This window comes from Lepidochelys kempii, chromosome 4 (genome assembly GCF_965140265.1).
Source record: "Lepidochelys kempii isolate rLepKem1 chromosome 4, rLepKem1.hap2, whole genome shotgun sequence".
NCBI classification, from domain to species: domain Eukaryota; kingdom Metazoa; phylum Chordata; order Testudines; family Cheloniidae; genus Lepidochelys; species Lepidochelys kempii.
In genome coordinates this window covers 78534116-78559262 of record NC_133259.1, presented here as the reverse complement: position 1 = coordinate 78559262, position 25147 = coordinate 78534116, and the positions used below count along the sequence as shown (strand labels likewise).

The window sequence follows — 25147 nt, the reverse complement described above, 5'->3', positions numbered from 1 at the left end:
AAGAAAGACGCTTTTGTTGTTATTGTTAAGTGAGTCAACTAACTGACTAATTAGCTACTTATGCCAAAACATGTTTTCCGGAATGGGTATAGTGGAAGTTAGACTCAGGGTGAAATCCTGGCTCCACCGAAATCAACAGCAAGACTTCCATTGACTTTAATGTGGCCAGGATTTCCCCCAGGTTTCTTAAGTACAGGAGGAAAAATATTTAACATGCATTCTCTCTCTCTCTCTCTGAGCTATGATTTGTATGGTTAATGCTTGGCTCTTTTAAAGCGATTACCACCACAGGAACTTCTGGTCAGAGCCAGGATATTTATGTTCTCGTCCTGACGCTGCCAGCAACTTGCTGTGTGACCGTGGGCAAATCATGTAATCTTTAAATGCCTCAGTTTCTTCATCTAAGTTGGTATATGTAGTGTTGCAAAATTATTTGAGTTCCTCTGATTAAAGACATTGTACAAGTGAAGAGTAGTTAACACCACTAAATCAGGTTAGGATTTAAAAAAAAATTGTTATCTTGAGGGGTTGATGTCAATCAATCAGTACAAATACCTGCATTAAATCTTGTTTTTCTCTTTCTCCTGAGCTTATGGCCTTTCTGATAGACTTCAGCTCGCTCAGAATGGCTTTGGCTTCACTCAGTTCATACCCACTCTGACCTCCAGACATTTTTTGATCAATTCTGTAAAAAGACAGATTGGGAATGCTTGACACAGAAAAGAAAACAATGATCCTTGCTGGTCCATTTTAGGAACAGTTCATTTCTAGAGAATGGGGGATGAGACAGACAGCTTCCTTATTTAAATAACTACTTACCTTAACAGAAAAAGGGAAAGGAAGTTTTCATTAAAATGTTTATCATGTAAGCCTTAGTTTATGCACTGAAAAAAAAAAATCAATCCATCCCACATCCAGTTCCAAGCTGGAGAGTTTCTATAGCTATGTACCCATTAGACAAATTTGGGAAAAAATGCCCAGTGGCACCACCAATTCAGCAATAGCACTGGAATCCTCAGTGCAGACAAGACTTCAGCAGCAAGGTTAATGACTCAACAGTAAAGAGATCAGAAGCTGTTGGAGTCTTCTATAAAAGTAGGACGCCTACAGATATTAACATGAATACAGCTGAACTGGTGGTAGCACTGATGACATTTTTTTTCTAAATTCTGTTAGTGTAGACACAGCCTTTGGGTGCAATTTAAATAAAATACTAACTTCTGAATATTTAATTGTGGGGAGGGAGGGGAAGGAATTATGAATTCTTGCTGCTGTCAATGATCACAGTATAGTCTGAATTTTTTGTTTTGTTACTTTACACACTCCCGCTCATCTCCCCCACATATCCAGATCCATGCTGTGGCACTTTGACAGGTAAGCAGAAAACAACAGCACCAAGCTTGGCTCAGCGTCCCTTGATCCATCCTATTCTTAGGCATTCTATGGTTAACAGCAGCAGTTCTGTTCACACAGACAATCTCCAGGCTCTCTTTTACCCACAGAATCTCTGGAGAATTGACATCATATGCCATAGAGTAGGTAATTTACAGAGTAAACAATTCTTGGAATATCAATGATTTTTAAAAGTTGGTGGGGTTTTTTTTGTTTATTTTCATTTTAGATGTTTACTCCGTAGAACATAAAGACAAAAAGTATTTCATCTGGTCTTGCCATGTTTACTTTAACAAGTGCCATTTATAAACACATTTCTCCTATCTAGTACTATTTTACTGAATATTTCATAGTATTGTGCAAACTATTACAGCTGTGCCTTGCAGAATTTAAACAGAAACAGGCATCTTCACAAAGATCAGCACCTAGTAGAGAATACATTTTTATGCAATTCATTTTCTGCTTCTTTCATCGTCCACCATCTTCACTTGAAGATGTTAATCTTGTGAGTGAGGAATGCATAAACACTTCCATGATCAGAAGTCATACTGAGCATCCAGTGCATGCACAGTTACTTACAAGAATACTTATATTAGAGAACTATATTTTTCCCTCTGACTTTGGACATTAAGATCCAGTTTTCAAAAGTAGGTGCTAGAATTGCAGCCATAATTTTTCATGTTCAAGATTTTGTGTAAGGAACTGCATTTGTACAAGTTTAAAATTACTTAGACAAGTTAGAGGTCTTCAAGCCACCAGGGCCTGATGAAATGCATCCTAGAATACTCAAGAAGCTGACTGGGGAGATATCTGAGCCATTAGCGATTATCTTTGAAAAGTCATGGAAGATGGGAGACATTCCAGAAGACTAGAAAAAGGCAAATATAGCGCCAACCTATAAAAAGGAAAATAAGTACAACCCAGGGAATTACAGACCCGTCAGCTTAATTTCTGTACCCAGAAAGATAAATCGAGCAAATAATAAAGCAATCAATTTGCAAACATCTAGAAGATAATAAGGTGATAAGTAACAGTCAGCATGGATTTGTCAAGAAAAAATCGTGTCAAAGCAACCTGACAGCTTTCTCTGACAGATTAACAAGCCTTGCTAATGGGGGGAAGCAGTAGACGTGGCACATCTTGACTTTAGTAAAGCTTTTGATACTGTCTCGTATGACCTTCTCATAAACAAACTAGGCAAAAGAAACCTAGAAGGAGCTACTATAAGGTGGGTGCATAACTGATTGGAAAACCGTTCACAGAGAGTAGTCATCAGTGGTTCACAGTCATGCTGGAAGGGCATAACGAGTGGGGCCCTGCAGGGATCAGTTCTTGGTCCGGTTCTGTTCAATATCTTCATCAATGATTTAGATAATGGCAAGGAGAGTACACTTATAAAGTTTGCGGACGATACCAATCTGGGACGGGTTGCAAGTGCTTTGGAGGATAGGAGTATAATTCAAAATAATCTGGATAAATGCAAAGAACTCCTCTTAGGAAGGAACAATCAGTTGCATACATACACAATGGGAAATGACTGCCTAAGAAGGAGTACTGTGCAAAGGGATCTGGGGGTCATAGTGGACCACAAGCTAAATATGAGTCAATAGTATAACACTGTTGCAAAAAAGGCAAACATCATTCTGGGATGTATTGGCAGGAGTGTTGTAAGCAACACACGAGAAGTAATTCTTCCGCTTTACTCCGTGCCCACTGGAGTATTGTGTCCTAGTATTGTGTATTAGGCCTCAGCTGGAGTATTGTGTCCAGTTCTGGGCACCACATTTCAGGAAAGATGTAGACAAATTGGAGAAAGTCCAGAGAAGAGCAAGAATAATGATTTAAAGGTCTAGTAAACATGACCTATAACGGAAGATTGAAAAAATTGGGTTTGTGTAGTCTGGAAAAGAGAAGACTGAGAGGAGACATGGTAACAGTTTTCAAGTACATAAAAGGTTGTTAGGATGAGGAGGGAAAAAAATTGTTCCTCTTTACCTCTGAGGACAGGACAAGAAGCAATAGGCTTATGTTGCAGCAAGGGAGGTTTCGGGTGGACATTAGGAAAAACTCTCCATCACTGGAGATTTTTAAGAGCAGGTTAAACAAATACCTGTCAGGGATGGTCTAGATAATACTTAGTCCTGCCATGAGCGCAGGGGACTGAACTAGATGACCTCTTGAGGTCCCGTCCAGTCCTATGATTCTAAGCAAATCGGCTATGTGTGTGCAGAAATGTAGTCTGCACACACAAATCTAAGTTTTTGTCCCCCATGTGAAAACGTTTGGTAATGAAAAAAACAAAACAAAACCAGTGCCAACGATTATAAATGCTGGAATAAGGTAGACCATATTTTCTGAAAGGATTGCCAAAGCCAAATATTCAGTTTTATCCGCAAGTGCTGCACAAATTGTTTAATTGACAGCTGTGTGCATAACACATTCTGCACAGAAACTTGGGTGTATCTTTTTGAAAATTTTGTTCCGTAGCTGTAAACAAAAGATGAATACCCACAGCAAACCAAACATGACATTTACCTTTTGACTCATTTTTATTTCACAGCAGAAAAATGCTCTTTTTGTCCAGAGCACTTACACCATAAAACAAAGGCAGTTATCACACATGGAAATTGCAATGGGTGCACATTACAGAAGTGGAAATATATGTTTGTTTTGGCCCAACCTAGTTATTAGCCCACATGATTCGAATACAGTGCCACAGCACTGAGACCATAACCCAACAGAGAGGTGATGGAAGAATAGGCTTTAGAAATAAAGATAAGAGGTTGTGAAACATTTCCACTCAGCACTCGTTTTATACAGACAAAATAAACTGGGTTCCAATTTACATCAGAAACTCTTATGAGCAGGGGGACATTTACTGCCAGTTGTCACTTGACTTTTCATGAATTACCTCATTTCTAAGGTCAAATAGCTATAGGACATGCCATAATGAGTGGTCAGGTAATAAACTGCATGCTGCTTAATAGAATGATGTGCCACATTCAAACTGCAACTTCTTTATTCTGTATATAATTAAGATGGACATGAAGAGTCTCGGACACATAAAATATTCTGTCTTCCTGTTTTAAATTAATGGATTAGTGCTGTTCAGAAGGGACTGCCTGAATTTCTACAACAAATGTCCATTGTTTTCCTGTGGTATGCTGCTGACAGTTTCTCAAACATGCTTTGGAGTCCTATCAGAATTACTTGCAAGCAAACTGCTTTAAAACAATACTTCATTGTTGCATTAATATAATAAAGCCAGCATGCTTGGCTAACCTTTAATCCAGAGACAGTGGCATGAGTTTTTATTACTTTAAGCTTCAGAATTTTTTTTATTTTTTTTTTAAAGTGCCCCTCCAGTGAAGTTTAATTTATAGTTAAATAAATCCGGGCAATTATCTTTTCCCTTTCCCTCCTCTCATCCTATTATAGATTTAAATAATTAATATCTCATTTTTATTCACAATTAAAGAGTTCAAGGAGCTGATATTATGAGCTGCTGAATGCCTTCCACTCCTACTTTGACTTTGGTCTCTATATGCCAACACGAAGGAAAATAATTTAGTTTCTCTTTAGAGCTACATCCCCATCCTTTGTTCTCATCGCACTATGACTGAAGCAGCAACAGTTGTGTTCACTTTTTTTTGCTAGCAGTTTCCTGAACCAGGAATTTCTTCCATCTCAGAGAATCAGGTTGTGTAAAAGTGTTCTATTAAACTACACAGGACGTAGTTTATAGTATGTTTTAGTTAAAACAAGTTAAGATACCTTTGGAGAATAAGCCACAACGATAGCCTGACACTGCACAGGGGAGCAGAGAGATCTAGGTTCAATTCTCAGCTCTTCCAGTTTGTGTGTGAACTTAAACAAGTCACACTCTCTGTGCCTCAGTTCACTATCAGTGAACGAGGGATAATAATTCTCTTCTCCAGTGCCTTTGTAAGTTCTTCAGGACAAAGACTATCTATTATTATGTGACTGTCCTGTATTCAGAGCAGAGGTGAAACTAAGCTGGTTCGGTCCAGTATGCCATGCCGCACCGGACCAACTTCCGCAGGCTGGCGATTTAAAGAGCCCAGGGCTCCGTGCAGCAGCTGGAGCCCTGGGCCCTTTAAATTGCCGACCAAACCCTGCTGCTGGAGCCCTGGGGTAGCGGCATCAGAGATTTAAAGGGCCCGGAGTTCCACTGCAGTAGCAGCGGCTGGAGCCCTGGGCCCTTTAAATTGCCCCGGAGCCCCCAGCCGCCTCTGCATCTGTTAGCTCCAGGGGTGATTTAAAGGCCCTGGGTCTCCCAGCCGCAGCCAGAGCCCCAGGGCCTTTAAATCTTGATTTAAAGGGCCTGGGTATTTAAAGGCCCTGCCTCTTCCGGTTGAGGCCACGCCCCCTGCTTAGGACTCCGGCGTCCTGGTAAGTCCTTTAAATTATTTTCACCCCTGACTCAGAGCCATAGGATCCCTGGTTTCAGTCGGGACCATTAAGTATTACCATAATACAAATAATGGTATTAATAAAATGCTATTCAGACTAGACAGGAAAAACGTGTTTGTTAGCAAGGTGACAGCTACAGTATGTACCGGGTCACAACATGCTGTCAGTTTCTTTAGTAATAGTTCTAAGCAATGCTTAGTCACTTAGGGCCTGACCTGCAGGAGTGAAGCACAGCCGCCAGTGCTCCGAGCCTCTGAAAACCAGGCTGTTACCGCTCGACTATGCAAGGTGCTGAGCATCCTCAACTCCCATGGAATTAAATCAACTCCTTGCAGTATGAGACCTTTAGAGCCCATCAGGCAGCTCAGAAGTTGCACTATTTTATTTACTGATGCAATCTATGGCTGAGGCCTTGCTAACCTACACGTTAACATGTTTTCCAATTACTGCTTTACATTTCCATGACACATACAAAGTTGCATTGTTTTCCTGTGCATGGTACTAGCCTAACTATGCCACTTCCTGCTCCTAGGTAGTTTATAGAGCTGTTTTAGAGTATGGTTATTAACTCGCTTCTCCACATTTTGTCTTATTGTCTGGTGATCCTCCAAAAACCTTAGCAGCTGTAATTATAGCTGCTGTCTCTGCTCTGCTCTGAGTTGATATGGAAACATTCCCAGACAAGGTGGCAGTATAGTGCTGTGAGTAACTGCGAACAAGTAGTTACAATTTAACACACTTGAGGGAGTGCAGGAAGTTAATCTGCTAAGTAGCTGTGTTGAAGCCGGCATGGAAGGCTTCGTTCATAACAACAGACTTTCCTGCATGTACATACACCTTTAGCTAGCAGCTGGAAACTCCTGACCAACCAGTAGTGAGTTCCACCAGGGGTAAAACTGGCAGACATTTTGAACATCAGTCAGATCCAGCCCAAGTCTGCAGGGAGAAGATAGAGCTGCTAGGGGTAACCCAGGCTGAGTCTGTGGTCTCAGTGTCTGAGGCTGAGTCTGAGTCTCGATACAGTTTTTTGTAATTTTATAGAAGTCAGTGGAATTGAGGCTGGGAAAAAACCACAAAGTAGACTGGAGGTCCAATGTCTCAGTGAAGTGTGTTACATAATTGAACCAAAGACACCATGTGTACCTAACAGCTACAGTAACGGTCAGTTTTTCTCATCTGAAATTGTTTCAACATCCACAATACTGAGCAGGTACACAACTGGTTATGTGGTGCAACTGGATGTTTTATCAATATAATACCCAGGATGAGCCCACGTGAAAGCAGAAGTCCCAATCCTTGTATTTATTTTATAAAGGTGTAAACATATATATTTTAGGGTTTAGACCCCGTGTAACATTCTTGACTTTAAAGGAAAATAACACATCGCTAGTTAGTGAGGTTAGTCTAGCCAGGAGCACTTCCACTGACTAAAGTCAGGCATTGTGGGACACTGACAGCTGGAGCCCTGAAACCCTCTGGCTGACATCCTCAGCCGTAGGCATGGGGCTCACAGAGGTTTCCCCCGTCTCCAGCTGTTAGGCTCACCACTGGGATACCCCAACCTGACAGCCCGAGCTGTCAGCAGGGTACCGGGTTCATATCTGTGAGCCGGAGCAGGCTGCAATTTCACAGCAGGAAGCCTAGCAGCAGCGAAATTGCCATTTTTGTCTGTTTCCTGGCTACTATAATTTCATGTTTAGACTCCGGCAGGGGCCTCACAGCTGGAGATCCCCCAGCTTCCGACCCCTGCAATCCCTCACTGGGAGGCGGCAGCAGGAGGAGTGAGCCTACACTCCCTGACAGCTCAGGCTGCCAGTGCCCAATATAACAGCCGATATAAGTAACCCCATGTCTACAGAGACACAGTGTTGCCCTAACTACATCGACATAAGCACTATACCTCTCGTGGAGGTGGAGTTATGTCGGTGCAGTGGGCCGCTTACTTCAGTGGAAGCAGCACTATAGTGGAGACGCTGACATAATTAGGTCAACGTAAGCTGCCTTACAGCAACCAAACTCTGTAGTGTAGATCAAGCCTGAGAAGATTCATGGTGCAGGGCTCAAGAGTGATCAGTTTAAAAAGGCGAGATCTCCCTTAACTCCCAAAACTGCAACTCATTTTGATCTTTTCTCTGCTGTGCACTGTTCATACCTCCTTATAGTAGCAGACCTCTCTCTCCATTCCAGCTGAAGGGGCAGCCAGGATCTAACTGCACTTCTTATGGGACTTACGACAAAGCCTCCTTCCCACCCTCTTCCAACACTCTCTGGTGTAATGGGCAAGTTATATATGCGATGGAACTTGTTTTACTGATTTTTTTTTTTTTACTCCCAAAGCAGGTTTATGGTTTCTATCGATTCTCTGGAGCCTAATAAAAAAAGCTTTAGCCCTTTGGAAACAGTTTATTTTTGGTGGATTCTTTCCAGCCATTTTCTTATTCCTAGTCTTTTCACTGCAAATCTGTGCAATCATAATTGTATTCGGTTTAGCCTAACAAGTAGAATGAATTATTTAAGTTAATTTCAATTATTTTCTTATACTTACTGTTGCAATGTTTCAAAGCCCTGTTCTTTATAGAGCAGTTCTTGCTTCATATGAAAGAGCTCCCTCTTCAGCTTCTTAACCTTTTGTGTGAAATCAAAGCAAGAATTAGAAAATTCCTCTTTTTAAATAGTGTAACACATGGTTTCCAACAATTAATACAGACTCTACATTAGATAAGAAAAAAAGGTAAATTGCTGTGTGTGATGCTTTTTAGCAGTTATATAAAAAAAAGGCATTCTGTTATCCTCTTGATGTCTGTGTGCAATTTACCTCTGTGTTAAAGGGACAACATCAGATTAAAACACATTTCTTATTAGCATTGACACTAGGTTACTAAACCTGAGAGAATTTTAAAATGTAATTTACTTTTCTCCAGTTAAGCATGCATGGTAACTATTTTAGAGAGCCAGTCAGATTTTTTTAAGTTTTCTATTATAATATTTTCACTTGGTCATTCCAAGAAGCTCTCAGCTGGTTATATTTCAATAGAGTCAGAAGAGAAAGTGTTCCTAGTCTCCTCATGAACTGTTCCTTTTTATAAAACTAGTATGTTGGCTTGTCTGTTTAGGCTGTTTGTTTACTTTTTGCATTTCACTCAGCCTGGAAACAAGAACAGAATAGTCAATTTCACTTTTGTTTCTAAACAAATCAGTTTCTAGATTCTCAATCACAAGGCTGGTCTGTTTTGGCTACAAACGCATACACACCAACTATATTTATTTAGGAGGAACATTTGAGGAGAACACTTTTCCTACTCTAACCAAAAAAAAAAAAAAATCTCCTCAGTCCAATGGGGATTAAAGGAATATTCCTATTTTTTCACCCTAATGTTGCTATTTCAAATACAGACAGATTGGGATGTGCCATCCAAAAATGTCTGTCAGTGACAACAAAAAGCTCTGTTGGAACGGTTTTTAAATGTCATGTCAAAACTTTTCAAATAAACTAAACTTAACTGTGGAGGCCAGCTATGGGACAGTGTCCCTTTAAAGTAAGTAATAATTACTTAACACATTACAGATGTCATTGTGGCAGTAATACCCACATGAAATTGTGGAGTCTTGTGATAAATTGCACTTATGACACCTCTGACAGCCTTACTTCCACTCTGCACACTAGCCAATCTGCCTTGGGACTACTTTTAACTTTTTAAAAAATTGTTATTTGAAAATGAAAACCCTGCCAAATATTTCCTACCTTCCCCTGCCATGATGGACTTTAAGCTTCAATATTACATTTGCCAGAAGCCCAGGATATACAATATTCAGTCTTGCACCAGTGACCAGTTTAAGGTTCAATATACAAATCAGAAGGGCTAGAAATCAGTGCTGTCTCATTTGGAAAATGGAGCTTCTCCCCTTTCCAGTGAAACACACAGCACTTGCTCCCAGCCCTGGAAAGTCATGAGATAGAGGATATTTAAAATTACAACATTATTTTGTATTTATGTGTTATTTATGTAACTTTTAAAGCTTTCAAAAACTGTATTCAATAACATTTCTCTTCTTCATCTACTATGAACCATATAGTTGACTCATAAGCAATATAAAAAAAAAAACCCATTACATTTTTTGCCCCTCAAAACAGCCTTAATTTTCTTTTCTGTGAAGTGTAGCAAATAGAGTCTGATTCAAAACTCATGAAAATCAATTCTTTCCATTTATTGCAATGGGCTTTGTATCAGGGCAAATAGAATACAGGATGGTTTCATATTAAGGTTTTTTGGCACTCATTAAGTTAGAATGACCTCTATAAATCATGGCTTTAGCACTCATAAGTAGCACAAAAAGAAAAGGAGTACTTGTGGCACCTTAGAGACTAACCAATTTATTTGAGCATAAGCTTTCGGATGCATCCAATGAAGTGAGCTGTAGCTCACGAAAGCTTATGCTCAAATAAATTGGTTAGTCTCTAAGGTGCCACAAGTACTCCTTTTCTTTTTGCGAATACAGACTAATACGGCTGCTACTCTGAAGTAAGTAGCACAGACATCCTAAACTAATGCAGATATAGTCTTTCTATACCACCATTGTCTATTCTTTATATATGGTACCACAGGTAGAGTTGCTGCTTTACAAGGAAAATGAAAAAGACAAGGCCCTTACTCCAAGGAATTTACAATGTGAGATTAGACCGATGTAAGTCACAAGAAGGGTACTGGGAAAGTGGTGGTAGACAAAAGTAGTGGGGTTCGCTTCTTTGCCAGGAGAAAATGGTAAAAACTTGGTTGTGTCAAAATTTCTAGTTACTTTTAATATAATTTTGATGATTAACTATGGGTTTTGTTACAATTACATTTTGAGACCTATCAGTCAGCCAGCTTTTACTCCATTTAATGTGTGCCATGTAAATTTTATATCAAAGGTTTTTTTTTTACTCAAAAATGTCATGCAGTACAAGTCAAACACCTCACAGAAGTCCAAGTACATTACATCAACACTATTACCTTTATCAACCAAACCTGTGTTCACATCAAAAAAGATCTCACATTAGTTTGACAGATCTGTTTTCCCATGGTGACTGACATATAATTATGTTACCCTCCTCTAATTCTCTATTAATCCAGTCCCGTATCAGCTGCTCCATTATCTTGCTTGGAATCATCAGACCGACAGACCTATAATTACCCAGGTCATCCTGTTTACCCTTTTTAAATATTGGTACAAACATTAGCTTTCTGCCAGTTTTCTGGAAATAAATATGGTTAAATGCCTTAGCCATTCCTAAAGGGAGCCATCCACATGTAGAGGCAATCATTTGCCCTCCCCATCATATTTATTTTAGAAGCTCTTGTTCTTCTCCCAACCCTGGCCTTGTTGTCCTGTCAGACTCTCCTACAGGCTTAAATCCCTCTTCCCAGAGGGCTCCCACCTCTTCAAGGGTTCCTGAAACTTGCTGCTGAAATATGTTCTGTAATCTGCTGGCTAGCCACTCCCTAAAAATTAAGTAACTGGCAATAATGAACCTGGTAGAAGAGTGGGAAGGGTGCGCATGATCTGGGAAGCAAATTTACTGCAGTATGGTGTGTGTGTTAAATGTTAATGTGAAAAAATAAGTTAAACGTGATGTCATAATTTTTCCAAATATTGGCTGTTGATAACACTAAATTGTGATTTTGACTACATATAAAGAGGAGACATAACTTTGGGGCTGCTGTAAATGCTGGGAATTGTCCAGCAGGGGACACTGAAAGCTCTATAACTGGCACCCCTTGTGTAAATTCTATGCATACAGAACTATGTATCCTTAGCACCGATTCAAGCACCAAGTTTTGACAAGAGAAAAAATTCAGTACCAAATGGACAACGCAAATTGTCCAAAATGCAGTGTTTGCCACAGTTCACATAACGGAACTCCCTCCTCCTACTTAGATTTTAAATTTATTCTATACCATTTCCCCCTTATTTAAGGTTAATTCATGAGAGTGTAAAATATAAATCAAACTATTTATTTTTCATATTATTAAAAAGATAACCAAATCCAATGCCTATAATATGCAGAAATCTTTTAGTAGTTGTGTACAGAAGCACACTTATGTTCACTACTTTGTATCTGCAGATTAAAACAAGTCCCAAATTATCCTGGTCATTACAACTTTAAAACCAATTCTGCTGTGAGAGCCCCAAAGTTGATTTTAGAAATAAAAGGATCTCATTTTAAATTAAGCACTGGGTGTTGCTCCACATACTAGGCACTTTTAAAGGATTTTTCCCTCTCCTTTCCCAGCTTTCGCCTTTAAAAAGGAATCAATCAATTACTGAATTATTTTCTAGGTGAAATAAATTATGAGGCATATTTAAACCAATGAATATATTTCTCAAAGTTAAGTGTGTTCCCTTTAAAAATTAATTGGATTGATTTTTAGGATGATTTGGCTAACAGTTTAATTAAATGCTTGAGTAGCATTTAGCCAGAATGCTGGGTGGTTTCAATGTCTGGGTGCAAAAGACCTCAATCTGAATCTCTGCTAGCCCAAGCTCAGCACACTGCAGTCACGAACCTTATGAGCAGAATTCCAGTAGAACTAAATTAAGTATTCTTACCCTTAATCTTGTAGTGGAGATTTCCGCCTTCAGAATGTCAGGGTCATATTTTGTGCTGGATGAGGAGCCTGAGAATACTTATTTAAAAAAAAAAAAAAATTTAACTACTTTCAACCATTAAATCTTGAAGAGTTCATTTAGCGCCAAAACTGTGAGGTTAACGTAATAGTGCAGATAAAATAGATATTCATTTTTTAAGGTGTACCTCTTATTACAGTACAGTCAGCATCTCTGTGTGACAATAATTAATGAATTCTCAACACATTTTCGTCTACTTTTGCTAACATCATTTGGGTGAGTTCAAAAATTTAAGGGAGGAGAAACTCTTCCTCTAGGATGGAACCCAAGGCAAGTCCTCATTTCCCCCTGCTTTCAACACCTGGCCACCAATCTTCTAGCTGGGCAGCACACTTTGTTGGGGAGGGAATCTTCAGAGCTCAAGGAGCTCTCACAACAAATAGGTTTTCTGGAAGATGGGTTTATTCAGCTGGCTGAGACTAGGGTTGCCCACTTTCTATTTGCAGAAAACTGAATACCCTTGCCCCACCCTTCCCCAAGGCCCCACCCCCCACTCACTCCATTCCCACTCCCTCTGTTCTTCGCTCTCCCCCACCCTCACTCACTCATTTTCCCCGGGCTGGGGCACAGGGTTGGGATGATGGGGGTGGGGGTGCAGGCTCTGGGGTGCAGGAGGGGGCTCCTGGCTGGGGCTGAGGGGGTTGGAGTGTGGGAGGAGGCTCCAGGATGGGGCCAGGGTGTGGGAGGGGGTATGGGCTTTGGGCTGGGCGTTTTGGCCCCCCTCAGTGGGGGCCAGAAATGAGGGGTTAAGGGTGCAGGAAGGGGCTCTGGGCTGGGGGTGTGGGATGAGGGATTTAGGGTGCAGGGGGGGCTCAGGGCTGGGGCAGGGGGTTGGGGCACCAGAGGGGGTTCAGGTTCTGGGTGGCATTTACCTCAGGCAGCTCCCAAAAAGCTGCAGGTATCTCCCTCTTGCTCCTAGGCAGGGGCATGGCCAGGCAGCTCTGCATGCTGCCCCTGCATACAGGCGTCACCACTGCAGTTCCCATTGGCCGTGGTTCCTCCCTGGCTGCCCCTACACTTAGGAGCCAGAGGGAGATGCCGGCAGCTTCATGGGAGCCGCACAGAGCCTGCTGTGGGTGGCCAACCAGACTTCTAACATTCCGGTCGAAAACTGGATGCCTGGCAACCCTACAGCCCGAGACCCCCTACTCTTCTCTTCAGGAGTTGAGTTTGCTGCTTTTTAAACACTACCCACCCTAGAGTAAGATATTTGGTCAACCAACCCAAACACAGATCTCTCAAAAACACTATACTGGCCACCAGGTTCCCTCCTTTGTTCTGAGGATTTAAACCAAAATGATCTCACTTATTTTTATTGAGCCCCATGCCTTATATCGGCACATTTTTTGCAAAAATTAAAATAAACTGTTACCAACAGCAAGCAGTGAAATCTACTGCTCCATCTATCATTGCCACCTGTTTACATACTGAGTACCTGGTGGCTGCATGCCAAAAAGGAACAAGTGATCCTGTATCCTTAGAACACCAACCCACCTAATCTAGATTCCAGCAAACCATGTGAAGGAACAGATTCCAGAGCCAAATGCCTGGCCCAAATTTCTGCAGGAGTTCAACTGCATTGGACAGACCAGAGCTTTCTGCAGCAGAACACAGTTGCCTTGAGGAGCAAAAAGTGGAAAGGCTGTCAGAAAAACAGCCAGGGGCCCAAAACACTGAGGACTAATCTTGAATTGCAGAACAAGAGCCATTACAGAACACGATCAAAGGAGTTACAGCGTACACATTTCTAATGTACTTACAGCTTGTACGAGAGCTTGATTTTTCTTTGTAGGCATCATTCAGACGTACATACTCATCCAGGGCAAGTGCCAATCTCTGTTCTTTCACCTGGTACAACTCCTTCTGGGTACTGAGCGCATCCTGCGCTACCATGAGATAGTCTTTTAGCATTCGCTCTTGTTCTTGCCTCCATTGTTTTCGGGGATCTTCTATCTGTGTGGTTTCTTAAAAATATATAGTTTTAAAAGCTTCAGCTTAGTTAAATGAATTAAATTTGCCAAGTGAATAGACTTCAGTGTGCTAGTCACTTTTGGTGTGTCTACAATTTTGGTTTTATTTGTAATTCAGAGTTCTAGTTTAAGTCTAGACGGTAGGGCTAGTCCCTCCACAAAAAGATAAGTCAGGAGGAAGAAGCTGGGAAGCCAGTATAAATAGCCTGGATACTCCACAGTTTCTTCAGTTGGTTTAGCTGTCTCAAAGAAATTAAAAGGGATCCAATGTTGCAGCTTTGGTACTACATGCTTTTTTTTTTTTTTTTCTCTTTTTTTAAAGAGTTCATTTTATTACCTTGTTAACTTAAAATGACAACTAAGCTTTGACTAGTATGCATGTGGAGTAGTTTATTTTTATAAAAGCATTTCTTCATTATTTTAGGGTGTATTAAATATTGTTTAACAGACCAACTTCAAAATGAGCAACTAATGCACAGTAGGTAATATAGTAGTATACATTCTAAAAGTTTCTAAACAGTTGGCATTGTCTTCTGAACTGATAAAATACCTTGACGTTTTAGGAAAAGCCTTCCACCTGAATTACAGCTAAGGTTCTGTTATAAATAACTGGGTCCATATAAAGCCCTTAAAGGAGCACAGACCACTTGAAATCTAGTTTATTTCAAAAAAGTTAATTAAAAGCACTTTCAGGCACCAGCATTACACCTGTTCTGGGGTCCCTCTACCATTTTTTTTGTGGTTTTACAATCACATTTTCCTAATGTTTTAAAAGGGTTTTCTCCCCACCTCTGCTGAGTAAAATGTTAAATTATTTTTCTTAATGTGTATTTGTGTTTTTTCTGCCATTAGCAATCTAATGGAGGAATGTTTATCCACACAAACAACATGGGAAAAAGTGAACCTGACTACAAAAAATGCTGTTAAATGCACAAGGTAAACACTCTTTAAAGTCATACTTACATGGGCTTTGAGAGGCAAGATTGTAGAAAGGTTATTATATTGCAAGAAAGAAGTGTGATTCACATGATATAAGATTGCCTTAATGCAGATATGTAAGGGGGCAGAATTACAGCAGCATTTTCAACCTTAACTTTAGCACTTCCTGGCTGCTTAATGCCATGTTAGCTTGCACCAAGTTATAATAATAAAGGAGAGGAAAGCTGATGTTCTCTTCCCCATGGCAAAGCTATCCAATCTGAAACCTAAACACTGCAATTCCATTATACATACAAGAAAATCATTAAAACTCTTGGCTCACTTCAAAATTAAAGTTTTATCAGCTAAAGATTTATCAGTTAAAGGTACAATAACTCCATATCAAATGACAAAGGTACAATAACTCCATATCAAATGACAAAAGGGAATATTCAATAATAAATGTTGATCACTTCAAAAACATTAATCCCACAGAATACAAACTGCTCTATTATAAGCAAGTGTCCTGTTTCACTCCACTTCCTGATATTACCATGCCCCTCACTAAAGACATTTTCCTACTTTGCCACCTTCAGGTCCCCTCAGGCTGCAAACCCAAAGGCAGGTTGACCTACAGGTCCAAAAATCCCAGACTTCCACCCTGTGCAGCCCTTGAAGAACTCCATGGTCACTGCTACCTACCAACACCCTCCAACATACCATGTGACATCACAGGGCACATAATTACCCCATCACTCTATGCTAGGAACAGCAAGGAGAACCACAGTTTCACATATATTAACCTGTGAGAACCATTGCTGGTGTACGTGTAGCCATAACAAACTACGTGTGTGCACTGAAATGGACAGAAACGTTTACTGACTTTCCAGTTTTAAAGTTCCATGCTGTTAATTTATATTGCATTGAGTGGGAAAAGCAGGGCAGAAAAACAATAGGCAAAAAACCACAGGCAATGTTCTATTTTTGGAGAATAAAATCATCTTTATTACTTCTCAATACATACTGCAGAATGCATAGCGGTACTTAAAGCAAACAGTACTTTTAAATGTACATACGGCACACCCCACATAGTTAATGGCTTCAGGACAACACCTGCATTTATAAGCGTACAGCAAACACTACTCAATTCTGAGCAACACCCAAAGCTCCCGGCCTACAGAACACTATTGTGGCTGACCGTTAAAGTGTTCTTTCAAAGCCTCCTGCAACCACTTACTCTGACTTTAAATGCCGCTCCACCTCTGTCCTCCAACCTGGAGGCAGCTTTTCCCCCTTTGCCTCACAGATATTATTCAAAACACAACAAGCAGCAATAATCACTGGGATATCACTGAGAATAATCACTGAGATCCCAACTAGTGAGTGAACACCATCACCAGTGTCCATTCAATCTATCAAAAGCACATTCATTTTGCACCTGTTGACCCAGTAGTTGGATCTTTCCTTGGTGCTATCAAGGTGGCCAGTTTACAGCTTCACAAGCCAGGGGACCAAGGGGTAGGCGGGGTCCCGCAGAATCACAATTGGCGTTTCCAGTCAGGAAAGAATGTCTGTACCCACACCTTTCTGAACATTCCTGCCTTCTTAAAGATGTGAGCTTCATGCATCTTCCCTGACCAGCCCTCATCGATACTGGTGAAGCATCCCCAGTGATCCACCAGCACTTGCATAATCAAAGAATAGCCCTTTCTGTTGATATACTCTATGGCGAGGTGGGCTGGTGCCAAAACAGAGACCGTGATGCAAATCCATCCAGAGTATCTGGTATATTGTCGAGAGTCTCAGCCCTCCATAGGCAGAGATAATTAATAGCCCTACACACTTGCCTGGCAATGGCTCCCACTGTGGATTTTCCAACTCCAAAATGACTTCCCGCAGACCAGAAGCAATATGGCTTTGCAAGATTTTAGAGTGCAATCACAACACGCTTCTCCGCTGTCATTCTAGTATCATGCATTGAAGGGCTGGGGCGAGCTTGGCACACAGATCCAGGAACGAGACCTTTCACATTTGAAAGTTCTGCAGACACTGCTCATCATCTCAAAAATGACATTATGATGCAATCCCACCAGCCATTTCAACCCCACAACACACTGTGAAAATTTCCCCAAAGGTATCACTGGACAGTGGCGCATGGCACATAGGGATACCTAATCATGGTGTACCGTACCTTGCATCAGTAGAAGCACTCCTGATGAGTAGGTGCAGTGCTGACGCAAGCATCGTGCACAGATGCCTGAGTGATACACGGACTTCAGCAGCTGTACACCAAAGTAATTTGTACTGACTGAAGTTTTTAGTGTAAAGGACCTTAAGCTTCTTCTGTTCCAAGGCAAGATCCCTGGTGATAATAATTACCAATAATACTTGATAGTCTTTCAAATTTTATCTTTTTTGGTGCTAACATTAGGCATACCTGGGAGGCAGAAAAATAAGACAGTTCATTAAATAAATTCACAAAAACAACAAGATGCCCAATTAATGAGAGGTTTGAGAATATAATGTTGGTGACTTTTCTCCAAATACAGATACATGACAGTGTAGTGCACTTCTACTGGAAAAGTATATATCACACAAGCATAGGGAGAGAGAGGACCCATCATATAAAACTTAAGTGCAGTACATAAAAGATTAAAGCAGGGCAGCTTCATTCACAGTTGGCTTTCCAACAAGCTCAACACGGAAACTGTCTCTAAACTAACTTTAGCTACACACACACAAAATCCATGTTTACAGTCACCTGCTCTTTTCCACAGAGACAGCCGACACACACAAAGAAGCCAATCAACACGTTTTTACCCTCAAATGGGCAACACATGTCCCAACCAGTACATTTATTATTGCTATTGTGCTTTAAAACACCTCCACAGCTATTTACACAAAATACCGAGTGCTGCGTTTTCAGAGGTGTTCCTTCAGAATACGGACCCTGAACTTCAGAAAAGCAGATTTTGACTCCCTCAGGAACTGATGGGCAGGATCCCCTGGGAGAATAACATGAGGGGGAAAGGAGTCCAGGAGAGCTGGCTGTATTTTAAAGAATCCTTATTGAGGTTACAGGGACAAACCATCCCGATGTGTAGAAAGAATAGTAAATATGGCAGGCGATCAGCTTGGCTTAACAGTAAAATCCTTGCTGATCTTAAACTCAAAAAAGAAGCTTACAAGAAGTGGAAGATTGGACAAATGACCAGGGAAGAGTATAAAAATGTTACTCGGGCATGCAGGAATGAAATCAGGAAGGCCAAATCATACCTGGAGTTGCAGCTAGCCAGAGATGTCACGAGTAACAAAAAGGGTTTCTTCCAGTATGTTAGCAACAAGAAGAAAGTCAAGGAAAGTGTGGGCCCCTTACTGAAGGAGAGAGGCAACCTAGTGACAGAGGATGTGGGAAAAGCTAATGTACTCAATGCTTTTTTTGCCTCTGTCTTCACAAACAAGGTCAGCTCCCAGACTACTGCACTGGGCACCACAGCATGAGGAGGAGGTGATCAGCCCTCTGTGGAGAAAGAAGTGGTTCGGGACTATTTTGAAAACCTGGACGAGCACAAGTCCATGTGGCCGGATGCGCTGCATCCGAGAGTGCTAAAGGAGTTGGTGGATGTGACTGCAGCCATTGGCCATTATCTTTGAAAACTCATGGCAATCTGGGGAGGTCCCGGACGACTGGAAAAAGGCTAATGTAGTGCCTATCTTTAAAAAAGGGAAGGAGGAAGATCTGGGGAACTACAGGCCAGTCAGCCTCACCTCAGTCCTTGGAAAAATCATGGAGCAAGTCCTCAAGGAATCAATTCTGAAGCACTTAGAGAAGAGGAAAGTGATCAGGAACAGTCAGCATGGATTCACCAAGAGAAAGTCATGCCTGACTAATCTAATTGCCTTCTATGACGAGATAACTGGCTCTGTGGATGAGGGGAAAGCAGTGGACATGTTATTCCTTGACTTTAGCAAAGCTTTTAACACGGTCTCCCACAGTATTCTTGCCAGCAAGTTAAAGAAGTATGGGCTAGATAAATGGACTATAAGGTGGATAGAAATCTGGCTAGATTGTCGGGCTCAACGGGTAGTGATCAATGGCTCCATGTCTAGTTGGCAACCAGTATCAAGTGGAGTGCCCTAGGGGTCGGTCCTGGGGCTGGTTTTGTTCAATATCTTCATCAATGATCTGGAGGATGGTGTGGATTGCACCCTCAGCAATTTCGCAGATGACACTAAACTGGGAAGAGAGGTAGATACGCTGAAGGGTAGAGATACAGAGAGTCCTAGACAAATTAGAGGATTGGGCCAAAAGAAATCTGATGTGGTTCAACAAGGACCAGTGCAGAGTCCTGCACTTAGGATGGAAGAATCCCATGCACTGCTACAGACTAGGGACCGAATGGCTAGGCAGCAGTTCTGCAGAAAACGACCTAGGGGTTACAGTGGACAAGAAGCTGGATAGGAGTCAACAGTATGCCCTTGTTGCCAAGAAGGCCAATGGCATTTTGGGATGTATAAGTAGGGGCATTGCCAGCAGATCGAGGGACGTGATAGTTCCCCTCTATTCGACATTGGTGAGGCCTCATCTGGAGTACTGTGTCCAGTTTTGGGCCCCACACTACAAGAAGGATGTGGAAAAATTGGAAAACGTCCAGCAGAAGGCAACAAAAATGATCAGGGGACTGGAACACATGACTTATGAAGAGAGGCTGAGGGAACTGGGATTGTTTAGTCTGCTGAAAAGAAAAATGAGGGGGGATTTGATAGTTGCTTTCAACTACCTGAAAGGGGGTTCCAAAGAGGATGGATCTAGACTGTTCTCAGTGGTAGCAGATGACAGAATGAGGACTAGTGGTCTCAAGTTGCAGTGGGGGAGGTTTAGGTTGGATATTAGGAAAAACTTTTTCACTAGGAGGGTGGTGAAACACTGGAATGCGTTACCTAGGGAGGTGGTGGAATCTCCTTTCTTAGAAGTTTTTAAGGTGAGGCTTGACAAAGGCCTGGCTGGGATGATTTAGTTGGGGATTGGTCCTCCTTTGAGCAGCAGGTTGGACTAGATGACCTCCTGAGGTCCCTTCCAACCCTGATATTCTATGATTCTTGTGAAGGAAGATGCAGAACAGGATTTGAATGGGTCAGCGATCAAATAAGATAAATGCAGTAGTGTTGGATTTTGAAAGGATACAATGATGTAGTTGTATTTTAAGAGTGACTAGTAACAATGGAGAATAATTTTACAAGATTGGAAGGTCTTGTCTTCAAGCATATTGTAGGTACTTGCTCTGTAGGTTTAAGTAAGGATTGCTCAATATGTGGCCTCAAGGCCAGTTGTAGCCTACAGAGTCCTAAAAAAATGTAGCCTACCCCGTCCTTGTGACTGCAGGGCAAGGACAAAGCTGATCAGTGGCAGATTTTTATTGCTGACAAACTTAATAAAGCAATTTCTTTTTGCCTCTCAAAACTGCATATACAAATTAATATTATGGTTATGTGAGCTTATTTTAGAATATGTGCATTCATAAGCACCCCTCTGCCTCCTGGAAAGTTGTTAATATGGTCCCTTCTGTGACTTCAGGATTAAGGGACTAGATACTTATTTACACAGGGAAATTGGCCAGCACTGCTATTCTAGAGTGGAAACTCTATTTCACTATAAATGTGATTTTATTCAGAAATAGTTACTCCACTCAAAGCTATCCCAGAATAGCCTTCATGTGTAGATAAGGATTTAAAATCCCCTCAACAGATGTTTTTCGAAATAAAGGCTAGTTTTCACTATATGGCTTTTTAGAAAGGAGTGAAAAACAACTCATTTGATAAAGAAATATATTTATGTGAAGTTACATTGCTAAATGTATGTTTACGTAAAAATTCAGAGCCACATTACTGATCTAACAGTTTACCAGTTTCTACATGGGAGTCATAGACAGAACAAAGTTTATTGCCCTTTCCTGATAATGTAATGCTAAAGTTCTAGAAGCAGTGATCATTTGGGTGACTTACTCTGCTTTTTCATACTTTCTAATGTTCACGGGACATTCAAAATTAAGGGTTCATTTTTTTCAAAGCGAATTTCACACTAAGATGACCCACAATGCCCTTCTAAGGTTTTTGTTTGAATGAGAATTGGTTTTGTCATACCTGACTTCCGGTTCTTAAAGTTTTACATGGGAATTTTATCAAGACAGTTAAAGGTATGCCACTAATGGGTTGGATTGCTCAGAAGTGGTAATGGCATATGGAACCTTTTCTCTCCAAGTCACTAGTTGAAATTCAGCCCAGCACAACAAAAAAATGCATTTCCATCCAATAGCTGTTCAATAGCTTATGTGAAATGAGTTTGGGGGTTTCAGTCCAGCTTCCAGTGAATAAGAGTCTATATCATAAGACACTCCACCACAAACAGCAATCTTGTTGGCTGTGTCAGAGACAAGCACTTAATGAGTATGGATAGTGAACTATACTCTTACCATTACAGGCTATTCCTCCAGCTCAGCATGAAGACGTATTGGCAGAGAATGGAAGGGAATCCAGCACATCTGGGGAAGGATCTGTTCTACTGAAGAGAACTTTAATCCCCACAACTTAAAAAAATACCTTGTCATTACCTTTTCATATCAACACTTTCTGTATCACCAGAGACCCATCTTTCAAGGTCCAGAATCAGCATGCAGTACGGGCAACAGGCAATAAGGAGCAGACTGGAGAAAGGGGAGCCACCTACCCTCAAGGGTGAGAGGGTATCACATTCACCACACATAAGAGGAGGGAATGTAGGATGCTAGTGTTGCAGAATCCCTTCTAGGGGGAAAAGAGGCATCCATCTATCGACTTGACTGATGTCCTGAGAGGTGTGCTGCCTGCCTGGAGCCCACATCAGTGACATTATGGGAAGATTGAGGAGGCTCATCCATCCCTCTGGCAGGTGACCAAAGCCCACCAGCAGGTATAAAAAAGAAGACTTAAGAGCTAGAAGTTGGAGACGTGTGTGCACGCATGTAAGTAAAGTTACAACAGTGTCATTGGACCAACAAGAGGACAATGAGTGGAGGAATTTACTCAACATCTTAGCAGTGCATACACTAATGTAAGGAGTATGCAGAACAAACAGTAAGAACTGTAAGTCCTAATACACAAACCAAATTAAGACATAGTTGGCATTACAGAGACTTGGTGGAACAATTCACATGCCTGGATTACTGGTGTAGAGGGGTACTGCTTATTCAGGAAGGAGACAGATAGGGGAAAAAAGGAAGCAAGTGTTGCACTATACATCAATATATACTATTGTTCTGAGGTCCAAAAAGAGGTGAGAGGCAGATCAGCTGAAAGTCATTGGGTAAAGATAAAAGGTGGTGATGATGGGGGAGAAGGGGAGGGGAAGATAGATAGGCGCAGCATCATGGTAGGGGGTCTGCTAAAAACCACCAAATCAGGAGGTGGTGGAGGAGGATCAGGTATTTCTAGAACAAAACAGAAATATCTAAAAACACAAGACGAGGTAATAATGGGAGACTTGAACTAGCCGGACACCTGTTGGAAAAACAATATGGAAAACCCAAAAAAATCTCCAATAAGTTCATAGAATGTATTGGGGATAATTTCTTGTTCCAAAAGGTGGAGGAAGTAACTAGGGAAAAGCGATTTTAGACTTGATTCTGACTAACAGGAAGGAATTGCTAACAAATCTGAAGATGGAAGGCAGTTTGGGTGAAAGTGATCATAAAATGACAAATTTGATGGTTCTAAGGAAAGGAAGGAGTGAGAACAGCAGAATAAGGACAATGGACATCAAATAAGTAGACTTTAGCAAACTCAGAACTGGCAGGTAAGGTCCTACAGGAAGAAAATCTAACAGAAAAAGGAGTTCAGGAGAGGGAGCCATTTCTCAGACAATATTAAAATGCTCAACTACCAACTATCCCAATGCAAAGGAAAGCTAGGAAGAATAGTAAGAGACCAATACAGCTCAATCAGGAGCTATTTAATGACCCCCCAAAATAAAAAAGGAATCACCAGTGGAGCCACGGGTAAATTGTGGTAACGTGGACATGTTGCTAAGGATGAATAGAAAAGAAAAAAGGTCACTCACCTTGTACAGGAACTGTGGTTCTTAGACTTGCACGACCCTGTAGGTGCTCCACTCCAGGTGTGCATGTGCCCCTCAAGTCCTTGATCAGACATTTTCCATTAGCAGCGTCCATTTGGCCCACTCATATGCTCTATACAGCCTCATGCCGTGCTCTGAAGGTATACAGCGCTGTGCTGGAGAACCACCCTCAGTTCCTTTTCTATCTGTATGTGCAACAAAAACAGTCCAAAGCAGAGGAGAAAGAGGGCAGGTAGAGGAGCACTCATAGGGATCTCTCTCCAAGTACCACAGTTACTGCACCAGGTGAGCAACCTTTTCTTCTTCTTCTTCTTCAAGTCGCGTCCCTGGGGTGCTCCACTTCAGGTGACTCCCGAGAAATATCCTCCCAGAAAAGAGGCAGTTTCAGAATCAAGTCCAAGTCCAAGACAGTACAGCAGAACCAAGTACTGCACTAAAACGGATGGCATGGACCAAAAAATGTTTAGAAAAGGTACTTACTGAAGCCCATGTAGCAGCTCCTCATATCTCACACTCTGGAATTGGGGGGAAGTGGGGGTCTATCATCAATGCTCCAATTTCTCCAACCCTGCGGACTGAGGTGATAGCTACTAGAAAGGTCATCTACATAGGTAAGTGAAATAAGGAGCAGGTCACCATAGTTTCAAATGGAGGTCCCATAAAGACATTTAAGTAGTAGGCTGCCATCAAGAGTCAAATAGGATCCTTAACCTGGTGGTAAAGATTATTCAGACCCTTAATAAATCTCAAGGACATAGGGGGAGCAAAGAAAAAACCTCTCTAGTGGGAAATGAAATGCTGATATTGCAACTAGATGAACCTTAATAGAGCTAATTGATAAACCAGATTTTTTTAAAAAAAATCCATCAGATAATCCAAGATGTCTCTAAACGGAGAAGATTCATGCACAAGGCGGTGATGGTGATAAAAGTGATTAAACCTTTTCTATTTCTGAAAGTAAATAATTGAAGTTGGCTCCCTTCTACTGTTTAGTAATACCTGTATTCCTGTAAAGCAGGTGGAGTCTAATCCCATGAACCATCTATGAGCCATGCTCGGAAACAAAGGACCCCTAAATTGGGGTGAAGGACATTACCTGTGTCCTGGGAGAGGAGATAGGGGGCGGTCAGAAACTTGAGCACTTGTTGGACACACCGGTGAAGCAGGTAAAGATATAAGCTTACCTCGGCCAGGTAAGTATTAAGAGGATATCAGGCGGTTGAGGTCAGGGTTCTTATTCATCACTCTTATAATGAGTGGTGTTGGAAGAAATTAGTAGGACAGGCCCTTTGTCCAAGGAAAGAGAAAGGCATCTCCCAAAAAGAGAGGCTCCTCTTGAGCAGAATAGGCAGCACTTCCAGAGGTGGACCTATTTGCCACATCCAGCAGCAGGAAGTTCACACCTCTGGAATATCCCACAAAGTATTTGAACATTCAAATCCTATTAGTAGCCCTGGGAGAAGTGCCTGATGAGCATATCAGCTGTAACATTCTGGACTCCTGGAAGGTAAATGGCTGAGATCTGACTCTGGTGGGCTAGATACCAGTTCCTCAACTTTATCTTTGGTGCACAAGGAGGGGATTTTGCTATTACTGGATGACAAAGAAGCCTGAGGTACTGAATGCCTATTTTGCTTCAGTCTTCATTAAATAGACT

At 41.4% G+C, this 25147-nt stretch overlaps 1 protein-coding gene across 7 annotated transcripts in view; it reads right to left on the bottom strand.

Annotated features, from left to right (window-relative positions):
• The window catches only part of WWC2 (WW and C2 domain containing 2), a 217178-nt gene that overhangs the window by 100456 nt on the left and 91575 nt on the right, over positions 1–25147 (bottom strand). For all 7 annotated transcript variants that reach the window (XM_073341736.1, XM_073341738.1, XM_073341735.1 and 4 more), the window contains 4 exons: positions 14253–14456; positions 12415–12491; positions 8372–8451; positions 556–685 (listed from right to left, as the gene is read on the bottom strand). In XM_073341736.1, coding sequence (XP_073197837.1) covers positions 556–685; positions 8372–8451; positions 12415–12491; positions 14253–14456 — 491 coding nt within the window. The remainder of the gene's footprint in view (positions 1–555; positions 686–8371; positions 8452–12414; positions 12492–14252; positions 14457–25147) is intronic.